Here is a 19,761-nt window from a genome sequence, read left to right on the forward strand (position 1 = left end):
AGGGTGCGGGTATCCCCAGCTCCAACTGGATTTAGGTGTGCTGAGAACAGCAAGGAGGGAGAAGAAGGAAGCCACGCCCAGGGAAAAGTGCACAGGGGACCACGGACAGTGAAGTACGGCAGACCGCAATTTAACATTGCGTGGCCTGCACTTGCTAAGTCTTCACAACGAACTTATTCTTTAGCCCTCAAGGCAACCCCCTGTGATGTGTGTGCTGGTCTTTACCTCTGCTGAACACTTGATGACACAGAGGCACAGATAAATGACTTCGCAGAGGTTGCCTGTTCGCAAGTGGCAAGGGCAGGAGTTGACGCTGGGCAGACCTAGAGTCAGGGTTCTCGACGCTGAGCTCTGCTGCCCTTCATGTCCGTGCCGTTTCCATGTTTTGGTGGAAATCTAAGGCTGTAAGAGTTTGTCCCCCCAACTTCTCTATCCTACCTGCCTTCCCATTCTCCTGATCACCTAAGGCAGTCTTCAGTTCCTCTTTCCCTCCCGTGTCCCATAATCATCATTCAGTCCCCAGGACCTGTTGAGTCTCTGCCACTGTCCTCCAATCCCAGAATCAACTCCAGCCCTTCCCTTTTTTTTTATCCTCCTTGTTTTTTAACCTGCTGCCGCACCCTTTCTTCATACCACTGTCCTGCCTGCAACCCTCCAGAGCATCCGCACTGACCACACAATGAACACAGGGTCTCACTTCTAAGGCAGGGAGCAGAGAGTGGACTTGGGTTCACATACCACCTCTGCCACTTTCTTACCCTGCAACTAATGCATGGTGTCCTCTGCAAGATGGGGACTTTGAGACGGTCAGATGTAGGAAAAAACGTGCATAGCGTGCTTGGGACAAGACAAGCGTTTGGGCCCAGAGTGAGTTAGTGCTGAGTCTTCTCTCCTATGTGGTTTTACTGTTTTTCTAGTATCTGCCTAAGAAAGCAAACTACAAAAGCCTTGCCTACTGAATATCTTTGGATTCCTCTTGGTCCCACACCGGTGCGCTTTGAGCTCTCATTACTGGTTTGGTCTCCTCTCTGCTTACAAAATCAAAACCACTCCTAGTTCTCGACTCAAACAGGGTCTCCCTGAGGCACTGGGGATCCGTTCCTCCCATAAACTACTAGAGCATTGGCCACCGGGACCCCACTTCTGGGTCTCCCAGACCATCCAAATTTCAGAAAACTTGGGTAAGGAGAGGGGTTGGCAGAACAACACCAGCTCTATATATCATTTGTACCAAGTGAAGAGATTAATTAATAGAAAAAACTACCCTCTACTATCTCCATAACTTCATTTCAAAAAGAAAAATTTAGTAACAATAATCAAGAAAAGGAGGGGCGCCTGGGTGGCTCAGGTCATGATCTCCTGGCTTGTAGATTCAAGCCCAGTGTTGGGCTCTGTGCTCGGAGCCTGGAGCCTGCTTCGGGCTCTGTGTCTCCTCCTCTCTCTGCCCCTCCCCCACTCACGCGCTATCTCTGTCTCTCAAAAATAAACAAATGTAAAAAAAAAAAACAAACAATTTTTTTTTTGGAAGAAAAGGCAGCGGCGGGGGTGCTGGGTGAGGAGAGAAAAGAAATCTACCCAGCCATGCAGAACGGTGCTGTAGGCTCTGTAGATGTAGCTTTAGGAAAAACTTTACCCTTAGTCCCTATTTCTACCATTTTGACAGGAACCACCGGTGTTGGCTACGTCTTTGAATTCGTCTATGTCTTATTTCCCATCCTCCTTATAAGGTTTTGGGGTTCATGGCATTTGTCTTCACTGAGCAGTTTCTCAAATACTTAAGACATTTGATTGGCTTACAATCAGCCATAAACCATTTGGTGGTATTGGGTATTTGTTTTTTATTCAGTCATCATTGAGTAGCTGCTAGCAGTCTGGGGGTGTCTTAGGGACGGAGTTATAAGACAAGATCAGGTCCCCAGCCTGGTGGGACTGTATTTCAAGCGAGGGAGTGTCCAGTTATGGGTGAGGACGTGGTGCTGGGGAAGGAACAGCCTATGTGAGTATGGAACACAGACTGACTCCTAGGGAAGCCTTGAGGGAAGGGAAGGAAGAGTGGGTCGGGGCTCTCTCTAAGGTGTGCACCTGACTCAGGGTCCCCAAGGAGTTCTCAATGGTTTGGATTTAGTCAGGAAGCAAGGAAGCAGATGTTGAGATATGGGCTGCTGAGGTAACAGAGTTCTTAGAAATTAGGGCCTTGTTTTGAAGGAAGCTGGGGAACTATTGGAAAAAGTGTGATATAATTCTAATTTTATAAAAGAAAGAAAAAAAAGAGAAAGAAAAGAAGGAAAGGAAGGAAGGCAGAAAAAGATGTGACCATCTGCATACATGTATGTTTATATGTGGGCGTACATTCTAGAAAGGAGATAGGGAAGTTTCACACCGGTCTGGGGAGAAGCATGTACAGGGGGAATATTTCCTTGTGTTAATTGAGCTATTGGAAGAAAGGGAGGAAAAAGTAGTGTATATTAAAGAAAACTTGGATATTAAGGAAAGGTTTTTTTTCTTTCTCTTTTTTTCTTTTCTCTTTTTCTTTTCCTTTTCCTTTTCCTTTTCCACATCACTTAGTAATCCTGTCACTCAAACATAATCATTCAAATATATTGGTCCAGCTTCTGGCAGACCTTCCTTGTGGTGTGTAAGTTTTATACTCCTTTCTTTAAGGGTCTTTGTTTCCTCTTTCTTTCTTTCTTTCTTTCTTTCTTTCTTTCTTTCTTTCTTTCTTTCCCTTTCTTTCTTTCTCTTCTTCTTTTTTTTTTTTTTTTTTTTTTTTTTGTGAGAGTGAGCACAAGCAGGGGAGGGGCAGAGAGAGAAGGGGACAGAATCCCAAGCAGGCTCCAGACTGTCAGTGCAGAGCCTGAGGAGGGGCTCAGACCCACGAACCGTGAGATCATGACCTGAGCCGAAATCAAGAGTCAGATGCTTAACCAACTGAGCCACCCAGGCTCCCCTAGACTTCTTTCTTTTTAACCATCAGTGTCTTCTTACTGAGGTGTAATTTGGAGTCTTGCTTTTTTCGTGTGATATTCTCCCATAGCACGTCCAACTGACACACTTAACCATTCCTCTATTTTTAGAAATTTGTAGTTTTCTGGTATTTTACTGTCATAAATAATAATGCAGGGCGTGTCTATTATGTACAAAGCTTTTTTTCTGAATTTGGCATTATTACCCTAGATTCCCAGACATGGGCTTACGAGAGTAAAAAGCTAGGAACGTTTATACAGCTCTTCGTTGCCGAATTTCCTTGCAATGGGCTGACCCTGTTTATACCTCGGTCTCCCACAGAGTACCCATTCCTTCTGTACCTCTACACGGCACTCTCATTTTTGTGGGGCACAGTCAAACGGATTATAAGTCTTTAAAAAAAAGTAATAGCTTCAAGTTTTCACTGTTTTTCCTTGGCCCTACACTGTGTACAGTTGGCTTGGTTGTGTTGCCAGAGGAAAAGCCTGAGGGGGTGGGTGGATATAGCCTTCTAATTAGCTGTTAGTTTGTGTAAAGGAACAAATGTCTTAAGCTTTCCAAAACGTAGTCTAAGCTTGGATAGATCCCTTGACTTTTAAATGTCCGTTCCCTCAGGATTAGTGCTCTCTTCAGGGGGGAAGAACATATAAATGTTCCCAGAAACGTTATAGGGCACGTTGAAAATACTTTGAAACTGCAGGAATCTTGTTGACGGATGAGGTTGCTAAGCTAGCCCGAAGGAACAGCTCCTTTCTGTCACTGATGGTCAGCACCCTTGGGAAATCAGGTCTGTTAGGATGCCTCCGACCCCAGGACTGCAATACTGGCCCAGCCACAGAAGAACATCTCTTCTCGGCGGGCTGATGCTTCCTCCCAGCAGCCTTGTTTGTATTTCTTCTTTGAGTTGTAAGTGGGTTTTTCCATTCCTCAATTGCTCTTGGAGACCTGAGAATCACTTCGCATCTGAGAATAATTAATCACTAGCTGAGATCACAGGGCTATCTGGTCCAACAATTTGTTGTCTGGCCTCTGCCTGGACACCTGCAGTGATGGGGGCAGCCCAGAGCAGATTGAATTCCTCCTTGTCCACGTGACGGCCTTTCACTCTTCAGAAGACAGCCTTCTCCTGTTGTCTTCTCTTCACACTGAACATCTCTAGACAACATAGTTTTGAACATCTTCAGCCTGCTGCTCTAATCTGGATCTCCTAGAAGGGGGTGTATTTGAAAAGCAGAACACCATTCCCTAGGCACCATTGGAGGATGTCCGCCATTGAAGGAGCTTCCTGTTTCAGGCACCCGTGGGGCAGAATTGACTCCCCCAAAGTTATTGTCATATGTGTAGCTGTGACATGTGCTGTCAGTTCAGTCATATCCCACTTCTATACCCTCGGTGGTGGGAGGTCTGTGGTTATAGTACTTTGTCTCTGTTAACTGTTGTCATGGATTTGCCCCCATTTTTCCATAACATTTAGCGGTTATGTGTGCAGACTGTCAGGTCAGGATGGATTCAGATCCTACCCTGAGCTACTCAGATAGCTTCCCTGTGCCTGTTTTCTCATATGTAAAATGGTACTCTGACCGCCCCACCTGAGATGGTCATTGTAAGGATTAACTGAGTTCATATTAGCACAGTACTTGGAACAGTGCCTGGACGTTGAAAGACAATAGACAAGTTAACTATCTGTCACTGTCACCCTGTTGAGATTCTTTGGTGTCTTCATTGTGTTCTCTTTAGGGCCAGCCAGGGAGCCTCCCAGATCAGCAGCCAACATGGCTCACGCCCCAGGGCTGAGGGGCTTAGAGCTGGAGAATTACGGCTCTTGTGCCTTTCCTTCTGGCCTGCCTGCCTTCTGTTTTTTTATTTTGAGGTTTATTTTGGTTTTGTTTTGTGCTTTATGTGTGTTTGGTTTTGTAATTATTATTTTATTATTTTTTTAATGTTTTTAATTTTATTTTTGAGAGAGAGAGAGAGAGAGAGCAAGATCACGTAAGCAGGGGAGGGGCAGAGACAGGGAGACAGAGGATCCGAAGCAGGCTCCACACTGACAGCAGAGAGTCAATGCGGGGCTCGAACTCATGAACAGTGAGATCATGACCTGAGCCGAAGTTGGACCCTTAACCAACTGAGCCAGCCAGGCAACCCTGTAATTGTAATTTAAAATCTCAGGAGACTTAATAATACTGAACTTGACCCAATGGTGTGTGTAAATCCACCATGTCTTTCTTCACCGTTTCTCTTGAATCAGATTTTTTCCTCCGAGTTTCTGCACTCACTTACTCATTACTCAACCTTCGGTGGGGACCGTACTGTTCTGGACACAGGCCACAGGAGCGATCTGAGTGTCCTGGTGAAACTGTCATTTCAGGGATATGGGTAGACATCAGGGATATGGGACATGGCCTCTGTGAGGTTGCGTTCACCCTTTGCATGAGGACCTTGAATTTGATCACTCCCGTTCAACATATGGCCATGAACCCACTTGAGATCATAACTGCTGTCCTTTCACCCTTCTTTCCACTGTTTTCTCTCCTGCCCACTAAGGAGCATCTCCTCCACTATTATTTTTCCTCAGTTGGCATACTCACAAAGAGCAACGTCTCAAAAAATATAAATCTTGATGTTCCCCACCCAGTCGTAGGTGTCCTTAGAGTAGTTGTGATCATCCATCCAGCGCTTCAGATCTTGAATATGTTCATCTTTACCTCAACCTGGTTAGAGATCACAGCAACAGAGATTTAAAAGAGTGGGCTGTACTTAGAGCTTGGCCGATATGATGTAGGAGAACAAAGCAGATTTGTTATTTTATCCTGGCCTGCAGAGTCAGCACACTGTTTTCTTGCTTGTTCTCTAAAGGGCTAAATTTAGATCTTATTTACTTATTCACTTACTTACTTATTACTTTATTTATTTATTTTTTACATACTGTGAAATTCACTCTTTGTGGAGTACATTTCTATAGGTTTTAACAAATTGTACCACCACACTTACGATCTAGAACAAGTCCACTCCGCCCCCCACCCCCCAAGTCCCTCTTGGCAACCCCGTTCAGTCAACACCTCCCCTACAGTTAGTCTCAAACCCCGGCAACCACTGTCTAGTCTCTCTAGTTTTGCCTTTTCCAGAATGACATCTAAGTGGATTCATACAGTGCGTAGTCTTTTGAGTCTGGCTTCATTCGTGTAGTCAAATGTATTTGAGACTCATTCACGTTGCTACTTAAATCAGTAGCTCCTGTTCGTTACTGATTGGTATTCCATTGTGTGGATGAGCCTGTGTTTGCTGATCCATTCACCTGTGGAAGGACATTTGGATTCCTTCCAGTTTTTGGTGGTTCTGTATAAAACATTCACCTAAAATTTTTATGTGAGAGGATAATCTTTTAATAAGGCTTTTTGCCTTTGTGCTGATTTTACTTTTTACCTCTCTTGTTTAAAGGCTGCAGAAATTTTGGTAGAATGTTTGATAAATTACAGATGGCAGTGCAACTTTGGAAGGAATGCCTCCATTCTTGCAAAAAAAGAGATCTCAAGAATTCCCAAACAAATGTCGAAGCCTCTCTCATCTCTAAGAAGTACGGGTTTTGAACCACATTCACCATCCACTGGAATTCATTTTATGCCTGAAGTGGATTGTCTACTTAAATTTTCGTTCTTTGTTTTTGGGTTGATGTCTTTTTAAGTCACAAATGCACCACAATGCTGAGCAAATGATACAGATGCCAGAAGTCCAGGAATCACAGAACAAGGGTTTATCCTCTCAACTTTGGACATGTGGGAAGAAGGGTAAGGTGAGCCAGAGTGTGTAGACACACTGGCATTATTCTAGCACAAGGGGAGAGTGTGGGGAATGGGATGAGACCTGGGGATTTAACTTGTTTCTGAAGGGCATTCCCAAATCCTGCTCTGGAATAATTCCCCAACTACCATTTAATCAGCTCCATTAAACCCTGCCCTGTCTAGTGCACTGTGCTCCAGACACAGCTCTCCTGGGCTCTCAGTAATAGCTCAATTGTGTGTAAGTGACTGTGAAGAGGCTCTGTGTGCTGGATGAATAGCCCCCGTCTCCATGGAAACCGGTGCTGGCTGAGGGGCTGACCTTTGACCCACTTGTTGCCACCATACTGTTAACCACTGGTGCCTCTTGGGTGGAGAAAGAAAGCAAGGAAATGGCTGTCAAAGTTGTTTTTATTTTCCTTCAGTTGAAGCCTGGATCCACACTAAGTAGAAATAACACACCAATATTAGCTCAAAGCACTTGGATGTTCTGAGTTTAATTTACTTCTGGATTCTGCCTGTCCTCCCCTCCTCTCCCCCAAGCCTTTTCCATATCTTACAGTGCAGAACTCAGCCATGGGTGGCGGTATTGGTTTATCATCACTCTCTGGAGATGCCTGGGAGTATAGTTCCTAAGGGGCAGGGTGGAAAAGGAGCAGGTCCCCATACTGGGAGTCACCGTGCTGTGGCCACGGACACATTTCCTCTTTTGTACAATGGAGTGAATACTCTCTCTCAACCCAGACCCTCGAGGAACTTAGCTGAGATGTGGCTGAAGCATTACAACTGTAAGACTCACCATTAACCAAGGCATTAGGACCTTAAGGGCAAGGGTAAACCTTGTACCTTTTTAGTGATGATAAAAACCAAAAGCTTGGCCGCACAACAACCTGACAGGTCTGGCCAAGATGACTTTAGCAACGCTGAAGTGATTCCTCAGCTCAGGCCCCTCTGTGTCAGCAAGTATTTTAGTCCCCGTGACACTTGCTGCACATAAGCAGGTTTCTTCTGGGCTCCATCCTTTGCTCTGAGCTAACTTGGGTCATCATGGTTGTCCTGGGCCCCTTGAAGACATCATAGACAGAATCAGGTCTGTCATTCCCAGGATTCCTTGCAGAGGGGTCTCTGACCTGGGTCAGACCCCGAGGGCTCCCCTCCTAGGGGTGTGTGTCTGGTTTGGATGGCGCGAACATGCTACTGTGTCCCTGGTGCCCAGAGGGAGGATTTCGAGAGAAGGTGTGTCAAGAGACTGGCAGGTGCTGGGCTTGTCAGGTTTCCGGCTAGAGCCACCCCATAAGACAAGTCAGGTAATCTCTTGGAAAGGAAAATTTTTCCTTCTGTAAGTGGAAAAGGAAAACGACCCTTGGTTCCTACAGTACAGATTCCTTACTGAGGGTCGTTGGTGGTATGTATCTATCCCTAGGACAGTGTGTCATCCAGGGGCAAGTGGGAACACAAGAGCTAACAAGAACCCCAGTCTGAGTTCCTTGAAGGAAGTTAGTCAGAATGCAAAGTGACAGTTCCTCTTTTAGAGACAGAAGTCTCAAAACGTCCATGACTTTCCAGGAATTGGGGAGTGAGAGGGTTGGAAGGAGAACAGGGGACACTGGCCGTGATTGAGATTCCCCAACGCTTTGTTCCCTAAACCTGTCAACCATCATGGAGGTGTCAAAGCACCAGCTTCATCCTATATGTTATTTTTCAGACCTGAAGTCACTGTCGTGAGTTCTTTTATTAGGACCCTGATCTTGTATAATCCACATTACTTGGGGATACCACCATTACTACCATAGGCTAATAAAGTAATGCTTTCTGTGTCTGCTTCCTCCCATCTTGCCTGACGTATCGTTGAGGAGGTCATTCTTTGAGGTAAAGTCTTAGGATGGAGAAGCCTAAAATACTTTCAGGGTCTTTAGTTACAGTTCTCAGATATTTATTAGAATTGGATAGTTTGTCAAGTGGAGATTTTTCTTTTTTTTTAATTTCCTGCAACTTGCCGCCAATACTTGGTCAAGCCTTGGACTCTACCATAGCCAAATCAAGGATGGGATGCCCATCCCTAGTTCCTGGTTGGAACCGTGTTCACCTGGAGGTCTGCAGTATGGCCACCTCTCAGTTCCTTACGTGATGGGGCTTTCATGGTGTGGAACAGCTGCTCTGTCTTGGGCTGCAGAAAGTCTGCGTGCACCCTGTGTAGGCACCCACAAGACCGTTTGCTGAAAGCAGTTTAACGCTCTTTGCCATCCCCCGAAAGTACAATTATCAGCGTATGGACTATTTACAGGAGATCGGGTTGGGTTAGCATTCCCATTGCCCCAAGTTGTAGGGAGCCGGAAATACACATGCATTAACCCTGGGCCGGGGGTGGCGGGGAGAAATGAAAGTCCCTTCATTCTGCAGCTGTGTAAACAGTCCAGGGGGAGACAGCCTGCAGCTAAGGATAATGGGGAGGAAGGAGGGGTGCCGTGTGCAGGGGCTGACCAATCAGGGGGCCTCCATGGGGGCCCTCCAGGACTCTGAGCATGATGGGGGAGGGGCTGGCACCATCAGGAGGCATGGGGGGTGCACAAGCTCCCAGATTTTTCACACGCAGAGGGCATACTCATGAAAGTAGGGGTGATGCTAAGCGACGAAAAGTGTAAACAGTCTGGGCCTACCTGACTGAAGGAAAGTGGAATGAGAGGAAGGTGATGTGGGAAGCCTGGAGAAGGGGGTGGCCTTCCAGATGAGTGCCTCTTCCCCCTGGACAGGCACTGCACCCCTGGGGGCAACATGAGGAGAGGCTCTCCTTGACTCAGGAGTGGGACATGAGCCCCATTCACAGAGTCCCTAAGCCGGTGGGGAGGAGAGGCCAGCACACCACTCTTTGTGTCCCAGGAGGAGTTTTGGAGGAAGAGGCAGAGAGCACCTGCGGTGGGAGGAGGGCCGAGGAGGCTTAGCTGGGGTATGTCTTCTAGATACTTAGGGAAGGGCCAGAGCAAACCGGCTAGAAATGGCAGCAACGGAGGGAGGAGACAGTGAAGCCAGACCCCAGGTGGAACCCCAGCCCTCACCGGGCCCTGCGTGCTCCTGGCTCCTCCATTTCCTCTGACACACAGGTCACTGTGGCAGCTCCCAGGGCGGCAAGTTAGGTGCAGCCGCTGTCCTGCAACCGGGGTCACCATGCACTGCAGGGGCCACCGCTTGGGTTCCTTCGTTCACTCTTCATTCCGGCACTCATTTACAGATTGCCTTCTGTGTGCCAGTCCCTGTCCCAGGATCTGAGGTCAGGGCAGAAAAGCAGACAGTCCAGGGGCTGTGCTAGTGGGCCAGGGGCTACTTTAGACGGGAGGACTTTGCAGTGCCTTTTTGGAGGTGCGTGCAACCTCCCTGCTCTGGTGCAGGCTCCCATCCAGGCAGGCACTGGGGCCCTGGCCCTCCCTCGGGTCCTTGTACCCATTCCCCCTGCTACCATGAGGGCTGGAGCCCTGCTCTGCCATGGACACAGCCGGACAGGCAGATCCTGCCCCTCCTTCCCGGGCACAGGGCAGACCAGTTTTTCTCTTTATGCAAAGCTCTTCCCAGTTCCTCAGGAACTCTGTGACCCCAAATGCAGTGGGAGCAGTGGTTAGCCCAGGTCCGTCCCTGGCCCTCTGGATGACTTTGCATCGATCCCTCTAGGGCAACACTATCCAATAACAATATAACTTGAGCCATAGAGGTAATTTAAATTTTTCTAGTAGCCTCCTTAAAAAAAAAAAAATTAAAAGGAAACTACTAAATTTTTATTTTAAAAAACTTTTTTAAGTTTGTTTATTTTGAGAAAGGGAGGAGCAAAGAGAGAGAGACTGAGAGAGAGAGAGAGAGAGAGAGAGAGAGAGAGAGAGAGAGAGAGAATCCCAGGCAGGCACTGCAGTCAGAGAAGAGCTTGATTCAGGGCTCGAACCCACGAACTGTGAGGTCATGGCCGGAGCCGAAATCAAGAGTGGGACGCTCAACTGACTGAGCCACCCAGACACCCACCCCCTAAACTATTCCAGTTCATTTACAATATTATCATTTCAACATATAATCAGTATAAAAATAATTACTAAGGTCATTCATGTTCATTTTCCGTACGGTGTCTTTGATGTGTGTTTTACGTGTACCACACATCATTTTAAGTGCTGCAGTCATACGCGGCTTCCTGGGACAGCTCTGGGAGACTGCCTTTCCTCATGGGGAGGATGGAGGGGATGCTGTCCCTTCACCTCCTCCCCTCTTGAATACAAACGAGTGGGAGAGTGGGAGCATTAGGAGGCAGCAGAGATGTAGGATGTTATAACCTTTAGGCTGTCATCCCTGAAGGTGTGAATGGGAAAACCCAAAGGACTGACTTGGGAATTTCCCTCCTGATGGTGACAGTCACCATGTCACAAATGAGAGAGAAAACTGAGAAACCCATATGGACAATTAAAGCTATAAATGGCCTAAAATGGTGCATATGCTTATGGGCTAAGTTATTCAGGGGCAGAATTTAATGTCTCGCTGAAATTTGAGAAAGTAATCTTGCAGTTTAAAAAAAAGGAGAGAGGGAAATGTGTTTTTTCCCTAAACCACGGTAACTGTAAAAACGTGTGACGCTTTCTGTTAAGTTGTATTTTAATAGAAATATTAAGTCTGTGGCTTTTGTTTTTGTTTTCAAGGAAATGGAGAAAGGAAGGAAACTGGAAGGTTTAAATTCGTTATGCTAGCTTTGGATTCTGCAAAATCAGGAAATCAGAAAGTACAAGTTCTCAGAGCAGTGACATTTAACTCCATGGGGAAGGGCACACCCAAGGTCACCCTTTTAAAGGGTTTGTCTTCCTTTTCAACGTTTTTATACAGCATGCCCTTTGGCTCAGCATTTTCCAGTGTGGGAACAGAAGTGGGAACACTAGGGTTTTCTCATCTGACTCTGAGAGTGCCCCATCCTCAGTGCCTTCTACATGATAGCACTGAATAGAAATTTGTTGACAGACTCACAGACTGTGGCTTGAGGAGGACACCCGGAGGATTGGATGCATTTTTAAGCAGTCCTAGTTCCTGTGAGATAATTCAGGCCCCCAGGTATATTTTTAAATTTGTTGATGACTTTAGAAACTTTTAAAATAAATATAGGCACTGTTTATTTTTAGTATTTTAACTAAACTCTCTATTAGGACTTTATTTGGGCTTTAGGACCTGGACAACTACCTGGCTCTAGGAATAGCTTGTTTCTGTTTCTCTGTAAATATTCCTTTTCAAGTTTCTTTTTGCTTTCTTTCTTTTTTATGGCGAGGAAAGTTTTTGAATTATGCAGAGTCTAAAAACATCAAGCTATAAGAAGGTGATGAGAACTTCTTCCACTGTCTGGATCAGTTCAAATCCAACCTACAGGACCCCAGCAGGAGGGAGACTTACATGTTACCCAGCAGGCCTTCCCCATCTCTGATCCTTTATGTTCCCTTAATCTGATCCCTTAATGCTCCCATGGGTGCCGTGAGGTTGGTAGCCTTATGGCTGCTGGCTTCCCTGGGGCATTCCTCCTAGCCCAGGGCTACCAACGGCCAATGTGGAACCCATGTCAGATAAAGCCCCAACCCAGTAAAATGCCAACATCCAGCCAAATCCACACCTGTCCATTTGTGAACACATAACACTCAAGAGTTTCCTCCCCTTCTTTTTCTGTGCGACGCCTCAAATAATGGCAAGAATGGTCCTACACTGCCTTGAGGAGTTTTTAGCTTCACTTCCTCATCCAAACCTGACACCGCGGCCATTATGACAATATGACCTCTGAAGCTGCACTCTGTTGGCTCCACATCTACTCTTACTCTAGGGGGCAGTCACTGAGGTATGTCTCCTGCCTTCCTCCTCCCCAAATGGAGCTCACCAGATGGCTCTCCGTTGCCATTTGTGGTGAGTGGGAAGGCCAGCACTGGTCCCCAGTCTCATGCTACTTGAAGACATTTCCCCCTGAGCCTTTTGCTTGTGGGACCTTACTCAGGTTTCTCCTTTTCTGTGCGGGATGTGTTGCTTGCATTTTTTCTCTTTGCGAATTTCTTTTTTTTTTTTTTTTTATGTTTTATTTATTTTTGAGAGAGAGAGAGAGAGAGAGAGAGCACAAGCGGGAGGGGGAGTTGTCAGAGAGAGTGGGGAACAGAAGATTGAACGCGGGCTCTGCACTGGCAGTGGTGAGCCCCATGCGGGGCTCGAACTTACAAACCGGGGGATCATGACCGAGCCGAAGTCCGACGCTTAACCGACTGAGCCACCCAGGCGCCCCCTCTTTGCAAATTTCTAGTTTTCTGTCTCCTTCAAGAAATCTTCCCGAACACTCCTCTCTCCCTTCTTTCTCTGCCTCTCTATTGTTAGAAGCAGCTATTTTGCCTCAGACTTCCCCGGTATGCTGCTGCATTTTTTAAAAAAACTCTTGAATGAAAGGGCATGGATTTTTTTTTTTTTTCCTTTCCCCATTTAGATTACAGACCTCTCAAGTGGAGCCTCCTACAAGTCTTACAGACCTCAATGCAGCCAAGTGTCAGCATGCAGTAGTTATTCAACAATGAGTAACTTGAATTGGCTTCCACTTGAACCTCAGGTACCTTGGTTAACATGTGCAAGACTGGTATGCACTCAGCTGAAGCTTTTCCACCCTCAGTGTTTTTGTCATTTATTAATAATCATTTGGCATGGTGCTTCAAAAGAACTAATTCCAGAACGTGTTATGGCTACGGCTTGGCGTCATTATGTGCTTGAGATTCCCATGCTGCCTTTATGTGTTTTGATGAGAAGGGAGTACCGTGGTGTCTCCAGCTATCATTCAGAGGCATGGACAAAACATGTGGCAATTTTAGCTTATTTCCAGGAATGGTGAAGCCAAATGGAGGCTTTTCAATAACTCAGATAGAGCTTCCACACTTAGTTTTGAGTCCCTAAGGAGCCATTTTGTACCTCACTCGTGAGGAGGCATTATGGGACATCTGTACTGGGTTGGAGGGGAAAGGGACTGTGGGGACATGCCCAGTGACGCTACATGGGAAATCTGTGTGTACCCACTATTTACAGGGGATCCATATTTTCGAAACTAAATAGCCCATTTCTCCTGTGAAACCACCGTCTGTGTCTGAACAGCACAAGAGGTACTGGAAGGTCAGCAAGGAAAGAGAGGGAGCAAAACGGGGGCGAGATGCTTGGACTGTGAGGTGGGGAGATGAGAGTCACCTGGCTAAAGAGGCAGTCCCAAGGCAGGGGTCTCAGGGTCCAAGAGAACAGGATTCTTGTTCAGTGTGAAAGGTGAGCCAGGGTTTTTGGTTCACTCATTCATTCAGTAGGTATATTCTGAGCCACCCCCTCTATATGCCCTGCTCTATATGAGGAGCCAAGTATGCGTATTTTAACACACAAGATACGTGGTGCCTGTTCTCATGGGCAGTGCCAGCTAGCAGATTGGCCTTTAGAGTCCGACCCCTGCCGTCATGGACCACACGGTGAACAGCACCCCCTGGAGGTGTGAGACATGGTGGGCAGAGGGTTCAGGATCCAGCCCCAGGGAAAGAACTAATGAGAAGGCAAACTGAAGTCCCAGCCCCCTAGTGAGGGTTCAGGGGGAAGCCACCCGTTAGTTCATTTGTTCGTTCATTCTTCTAATAACTATTTATTGAAGGCCTTCCCGGGGGCGTGACTTTTCAGTAAGGACTGAAAAGAGCCAACTGTCTAGCCACACAGGGAAAGAACATTCCAGGGAGAGGGGATGGTGAATGTGAAGGTCCTCAGGCAGGATCATGACGGGCTTGTTTGAGGAAGCAAGGGAAGCAGTGTGGCCGCAGCAGAGTGCACAGGGGTCGGCAGGGGTGCATTGAAGGCGGTGTAGTCAGAAAGGGAACTGAGGGCCAGTCGTGGGATTTTATAGGACACGGTGAGGACTTGGGTCATTTGCTTTGAGCAAGATGTGAAGCGTTAGAGGTGTGAGCAGAGAGGTGATGTGATCTCATCGATGTTTTAACAGAGCTCCCAGGCTGCTGTGATAAAAGTAGACTGAAGGGGGAGGTAAGTGTAATTAGCAGGTCAGGGTAGTTCAGATGGTAGCAGTAGAGATGGGAGTGGGAAGAGTTGTCTGACTGTGGATGCATTTTGAAAGAGAAGTGAAGCAGGATTTTCTTGCTGAGGAAGAAAAGAGTCAAGAATACCTCCTGAGCAACAAACAGGAAGGATGGAAATGCCGTTAACCAAAACGGGGAAGCCAGGGACCAGCAGATCTGGGAGCAGGGGGATAACCAGGAGCTCTGTTTAGGACATGTTGCTTTTGAGCATTTTGGTCATCCAGTGGGGAAGGTGATGGGCAGTAGGTGAGTGAGTCTAGATTTCAGGGAGGAGGTCTGCCTTGGTGAAAGAGACTTTAGGGTCATCAGCAAATCGATGGCACCAAAAGCGTGAGACTGGAGGAGATCCCTGGGGGTTGGGGGCTGAGTCCTGGGCACCACAGCTTTCACACACTGGAGAGGAGAGCAGGAACTGGTGACGGAGATTGAGAAGGAGCAGCCAGAGAGATAGGAGGATCAGAGACCTGGGGATCTGGGGACCTGGAGCCAAGGAAGAGAGTGAGTATATGAAAGAAGAGGGAGGGATCACCTGAGTCAGGTGCTGCTAAGAACCAAGTAAGGTGAGAGTTTGACCAAGGGGGTCATTGCTATCCTCAAAAGAGCTATGGCAATGGAGTTCCCAAGATGGCCTAGGCACTCTGCTGGGTAGCAGGACAGATTCCAGAGCAGGGAATCAAGGCAGATACTGGGCAAAGCAGGCCCCTTTCCAAAATTCCAGGCATGCCAGGCCACTGAGGAGCCTCAGGAGAGTCCTTGGAACTCTGCACTGCAGGTTTCTGTGGCGAACAGGACTGAGGCTCACTAGGGGCCAGGACTGGTTTCGGAGCATGAGACCTACGGGTTCCTCCTCAGAGTGCAAGGTGAAGGCAGGCCTCCTTCACCAGCCTGTTACCATTCCTTCTGCCATCTTAGGTGGGGCAAGTGGGTGAAGAGCCTTGCGCTGGCCACAGTGCAGACACAGAGCCCTGGACTGGCAACTAGCAACCATATGATGTAAGCTTGAGCTCCGAGATCAGGCCCAAGACCTCTGTTTGTCATATAGAAACTGTTAGGGGGGGGGGGCGCGTGGGTGGCTCATTCGGTTAAGCATCCAACTTCGGCTCAGGTCATGATCTCACAGTCCGTGGGTTCGAGCCCCGTGTCGAGCTCTGTGCTGACAGCTCAGAGCCTGGTGCCTACTTCTGTGTCTCCGTCTGATGCCTGCTTTTGTGTCTCCATCTCTCTTTGCCCCTCTCCCCGCCCCCCCCTCAAAAATAAATAATAAACATTTAAAAAATTAAAGAAAAAGAAACTGTTAGAGGATGGCCTTGCCCCACGTGGGTATCAAGTGACTGGCCAGCTGTCCTTCCCACAAGACTGTCTGCATCTAAATGGCAGCCAGGTGTTCCTTCTGACTAGTGGCTTAGGGCAGAACCGTCCACATCCAGTGCTGACTCCATGCAATGGTGTTATTTATTGCTGCTGCTCGTGGTGGAGGCTGGCGTGGTTCTGGTCTCCAGATGTAACAGAGCCATCTCGAGAGCTTAAATCATACATCGGAAAGGAATTGATGACGGACATCTCAACACAAGTTGAGTGGGGTGGAGTCATACCTTCCAATTACGCACAAGCTTCACAGGCTTAAAGGAACCTTGAGCTGCTCTCAAAGGAAACCCAACTAGATCAAAATGGATTTAATTGCTTAATGAATTCTGAATGTGTTAAAATGTAAAGGCAAACCTGTTTGGGGGCCAGAGAGGGGAAAGTACTACGATTGTCACATGCCTTTTTGTGACAGTGAAGAAGGAAGCTCACCCCTTAACACACCCAGCCTCTCACCCACGGATGTCCCAAATTATATCATATATGCTTGGGTTATTGGCTGATTGACAGACCTAGGGACTAACATCCATTATCTCATTTGAGCCTCAACATAGTTCTAAGAATTAAGTGAAGCTGGTGTAATCACTCCTGTTTAATAGGCGATGAGCTGAGGCTTATCGGGGTGACAGAATTGCCCCTGGCAGGACCAGGCTGTCAACCCAGGTCTCCTGATTTCCACATCTGTCCGCTGCCTGGTGGGGGAGGGGATGTGGAAGTAGCCCCCTTGACAAGTGTATTCACGGATATTGCCACCGGCGTTTATTAATAACAGATGGGCCAAAGATTCAGCAGAACTGCAATTCTAACGACTCCCAAGCATTTAACTCTCACAACATTTTTAATCTCGTGAAATTGTGCCAGCAAGTCATTATCTGATACGTGCATCCCAAGAAGGGTTTCCTGTGCATCGGCTTGGTAGATGAGGATGACTAATAACCTTCCTTCCCTCCCGGACACTTGTAGGACCAGACCTTGTCACCACAGGTCCTGGCTACTCACCTGTTCTCTGTAAAGTTCGAATGCCAACAACTTTCAATGAGGTGTAAACCATTTGAATGGGAGGATTTTGTAGCTATTTTCTTCATAACTGAGACAGTTAATTGATTATGCTATCACGGAGTTCTGTTTGCCCCTACAGGGGCCCCTTCTGTCTTTATGCAGATGCTTGAGCAAGTACACAGACACCATATTCCTGGAGAAAATGATGAAAGTGAACAAAGCTTCCCGAGACCTTGTCTCCTCAAAGACGGCCAAATTCACACAATACCTGTTGTTATTATAGTATATTACATATTACATATATTCTGGTATAAGTAGTTTGTTACCAATGTGTAGTAATATTACCATTGTTATTAATAGCCTCTCCCTCCTACGCACACATTCATTCCTATACATCCTATTTCAGAAGATTTGTCTTTTTATTTCTTTTTAAAAGCTTATATACTTGGAGCATTTTACTTAAGAGTGAAAACAGGTATAGGAGACTGGAAAGCAACAGCAAAGCTCCAGTTTAGTCTTTAAATTCCAGAGCCTTATTAGAAGAAATCTCTTCCAATGATGAGACCTTTTTTTTTTTTTTTCCTGTGCCAATGTGAATATTTTGAGAAACTTCGGATCAAACCTATTCAGATATTTTGTATTTAATTTGCAAAACTTAAACAAATGGACCTTTTCAATTCCATTGTTTCAGGATTCACAGGAAAAAACTAAAATAAAATCCAGTCTCCTTTTCAAGCAGCTAAATTTAAGTTTAAGCCAAAATTGTGAGGGTTTGAAAATCGGCTTTAAATTTAGAGCAAGCCCATGGTGAGGTTGTTCATGTGTCCTATGGCTCCGTAGAATTAGGCATTAATGTTGCAGCTGGATTCTATTCCTTTGTGAACATGCAAATTAACATCTTCAGTGGCTCCCTCCGCCTGCATACTTCTATACCAGGCTCCAAATGTGTTATTTGTTATTAAAATCACCATATTTATGTGTGGGGGTTTGCGGTGACTTCCCCAGATGCGCTGACCCTAATTGTAACCATACAGGTTATTCAAACATACTTGGTTATTTAAAACAGAAGAGAATCTAGGCCAGCGTGCGCTGTTGAGTGAAATGCAGAAGTGGAAGGAAGCTTTGTGGCACACTGCATTCAGTGCTGTTATGCTCTAAGAATGTGTCTTCCTCTGTTGGTTACATGAATGTGTAATTAACCTGGATCTTTCCAGGTGACTTATTTTTAAACCAGGAGTCATAATATAGTTACAAATCTTTAGGCTTTACTAATATTTGTTTTTTGTGAACGGAAAGTCTTGGGAACCTGCTAACTGGTTCCTGCAGTATGGAGGACAGGTGTTCCCCAAATGGGACTTCGGGGGAGTCTATGGGGTTTAATAACAAACAGTTGCCTGGTTATCTGGACTGTTGCTTGTCAAACTTGCAGGTGCGTGGGAACCACCTGAGGAGCTTGCTGAAATGCAGATTTCGATTCCCTAGGGCAGGAGAGGACCTGAGACTCTGCATTGCTAACGTACTCCCAGGTGCTCCCAGGTGCCGCTATCGCTGCTTTGTGGAGCACACTTTGGGAAGCAAGGCCCTGGAGCCAAGCAAATAGGATCCAGTTTCCTAACTAGGGAGGGTCAGGCCCCCAAAAGACTGTTTCCATTGGTCCTAGATTTTTCTAGCCTCCTCCTCCAGCTCACACACATTTACATTTGCAGAAGAGAAAATGGTGAACATCTGACATTTGTTGAACTAATTCTGATCGTTCTGGGGCCCTTTGGGAGTTGAGGGAAGAAGAGCATCTCAGCCAATCCCCATTCCCCACCCCCAAAACCATCAAGATTGTGAGCATTGTGCTTGTATTTTTCCAAAAATGTGCATGATCATGGCGGATCCACCCACTCTGGCCTTATGATAACAGAGGCCACTCAGCCAAAAGTGAGTGATTGGCCCAGAATAAACCCACCCAGGGTGGCAGTCAGTTCTTACTGCCCTGTTTAGACCTGGCCTGAGGATTGACATTTCCTTTTACTGTCTCAAGTGAGAACTATCCTGGGCTTCTTCCAGCAACCCATGTCTCCTCCCAGACTCTGCAATCCTGTGGGCGCTCCATAAATATTTGTTGACTGACTTGACTCATTCCCTGGACAAAAAAAAAAAAAAAAAAAAAAAAGAGGAAGTAGGGAAAAGGGGAGTGGACTTGATTTTCTATCTCTCCGAAGTATAAGGAAAGGCCCAGCCTAATGTCTGATTGTTCGCAGGATATAACTATTTTCATCGTATGAAGCAGCATTAAGACATTTAATTTTGGTTATTCATTAATTGCAGTTTCTTTCTTTGGATGCTGAAGGCAGAAAGCTGTCCCCTCCAGAATTTCCAACTGGGAATCCAGGAGAATCAGCCACTATGCCTGCATGACTGCTGGGAAAAAGTGGCCCCTCTCTGTCCCGTGATGTGCCCTGTTTCTTATGCAGTTACCCTTACAAGGGTGAGCAGACGCTCTTCGGAGTGTTCGACATCCAGCTTCTTGCTGGTTTGAGGGCTGGGTTTTTCCCTGGTTGGTTTGCTGTGAGAATCTAAGGATGTATTTG

At 46.6% G+C, this 19,761-nt stretch overlaps 1 protein-coding gene across 4 annotated transcripts in view; it reads left to right on the top strand.

Annotated features, from left to right (window-relative positions):
• TCF7L1 (transcription factor 7 like 1) overlaps positions 1–19,761 on the top strand; it is a 159,682-nt gene that overhangs the window by 86,291 nt on the left and 53,630 nt on the right. For 2 of the 4 annotated variants that reach the window (XM_043603837.1, XM_043603838.1), the window contains exon 4: positions 13,201–13,320. The exons of the other annotated variants lie outside the window; for them this stretch is intronic. In XM_043603837.1, coding sequence (XP_043459772.1) covers positions 13,201–13,320 — 120 coding nt within the window. The remainder of the gene's footprint in view (positions 1–13,200; positions 13,321–19,761) is intronic. 4 annotated transcript variants of the gene reach the window in all.

This window comes from Prionailurus bengalensis, chromosome A3, assembly GCF_016509475.1.
Source record: "Prionailurus bengalensis isolate Pbe53 chromosome A3, Fcat_Pben_1.1_paternal_pri, whole genome shotgun sequence".
Classification (NCBI taxonomy): domain Eukaryota; kingdom Metazoa; phylum Chordata; class Mammalia; order Carnivora; family Felidae; genus Prionailurus; species Prionailurus bengalensis.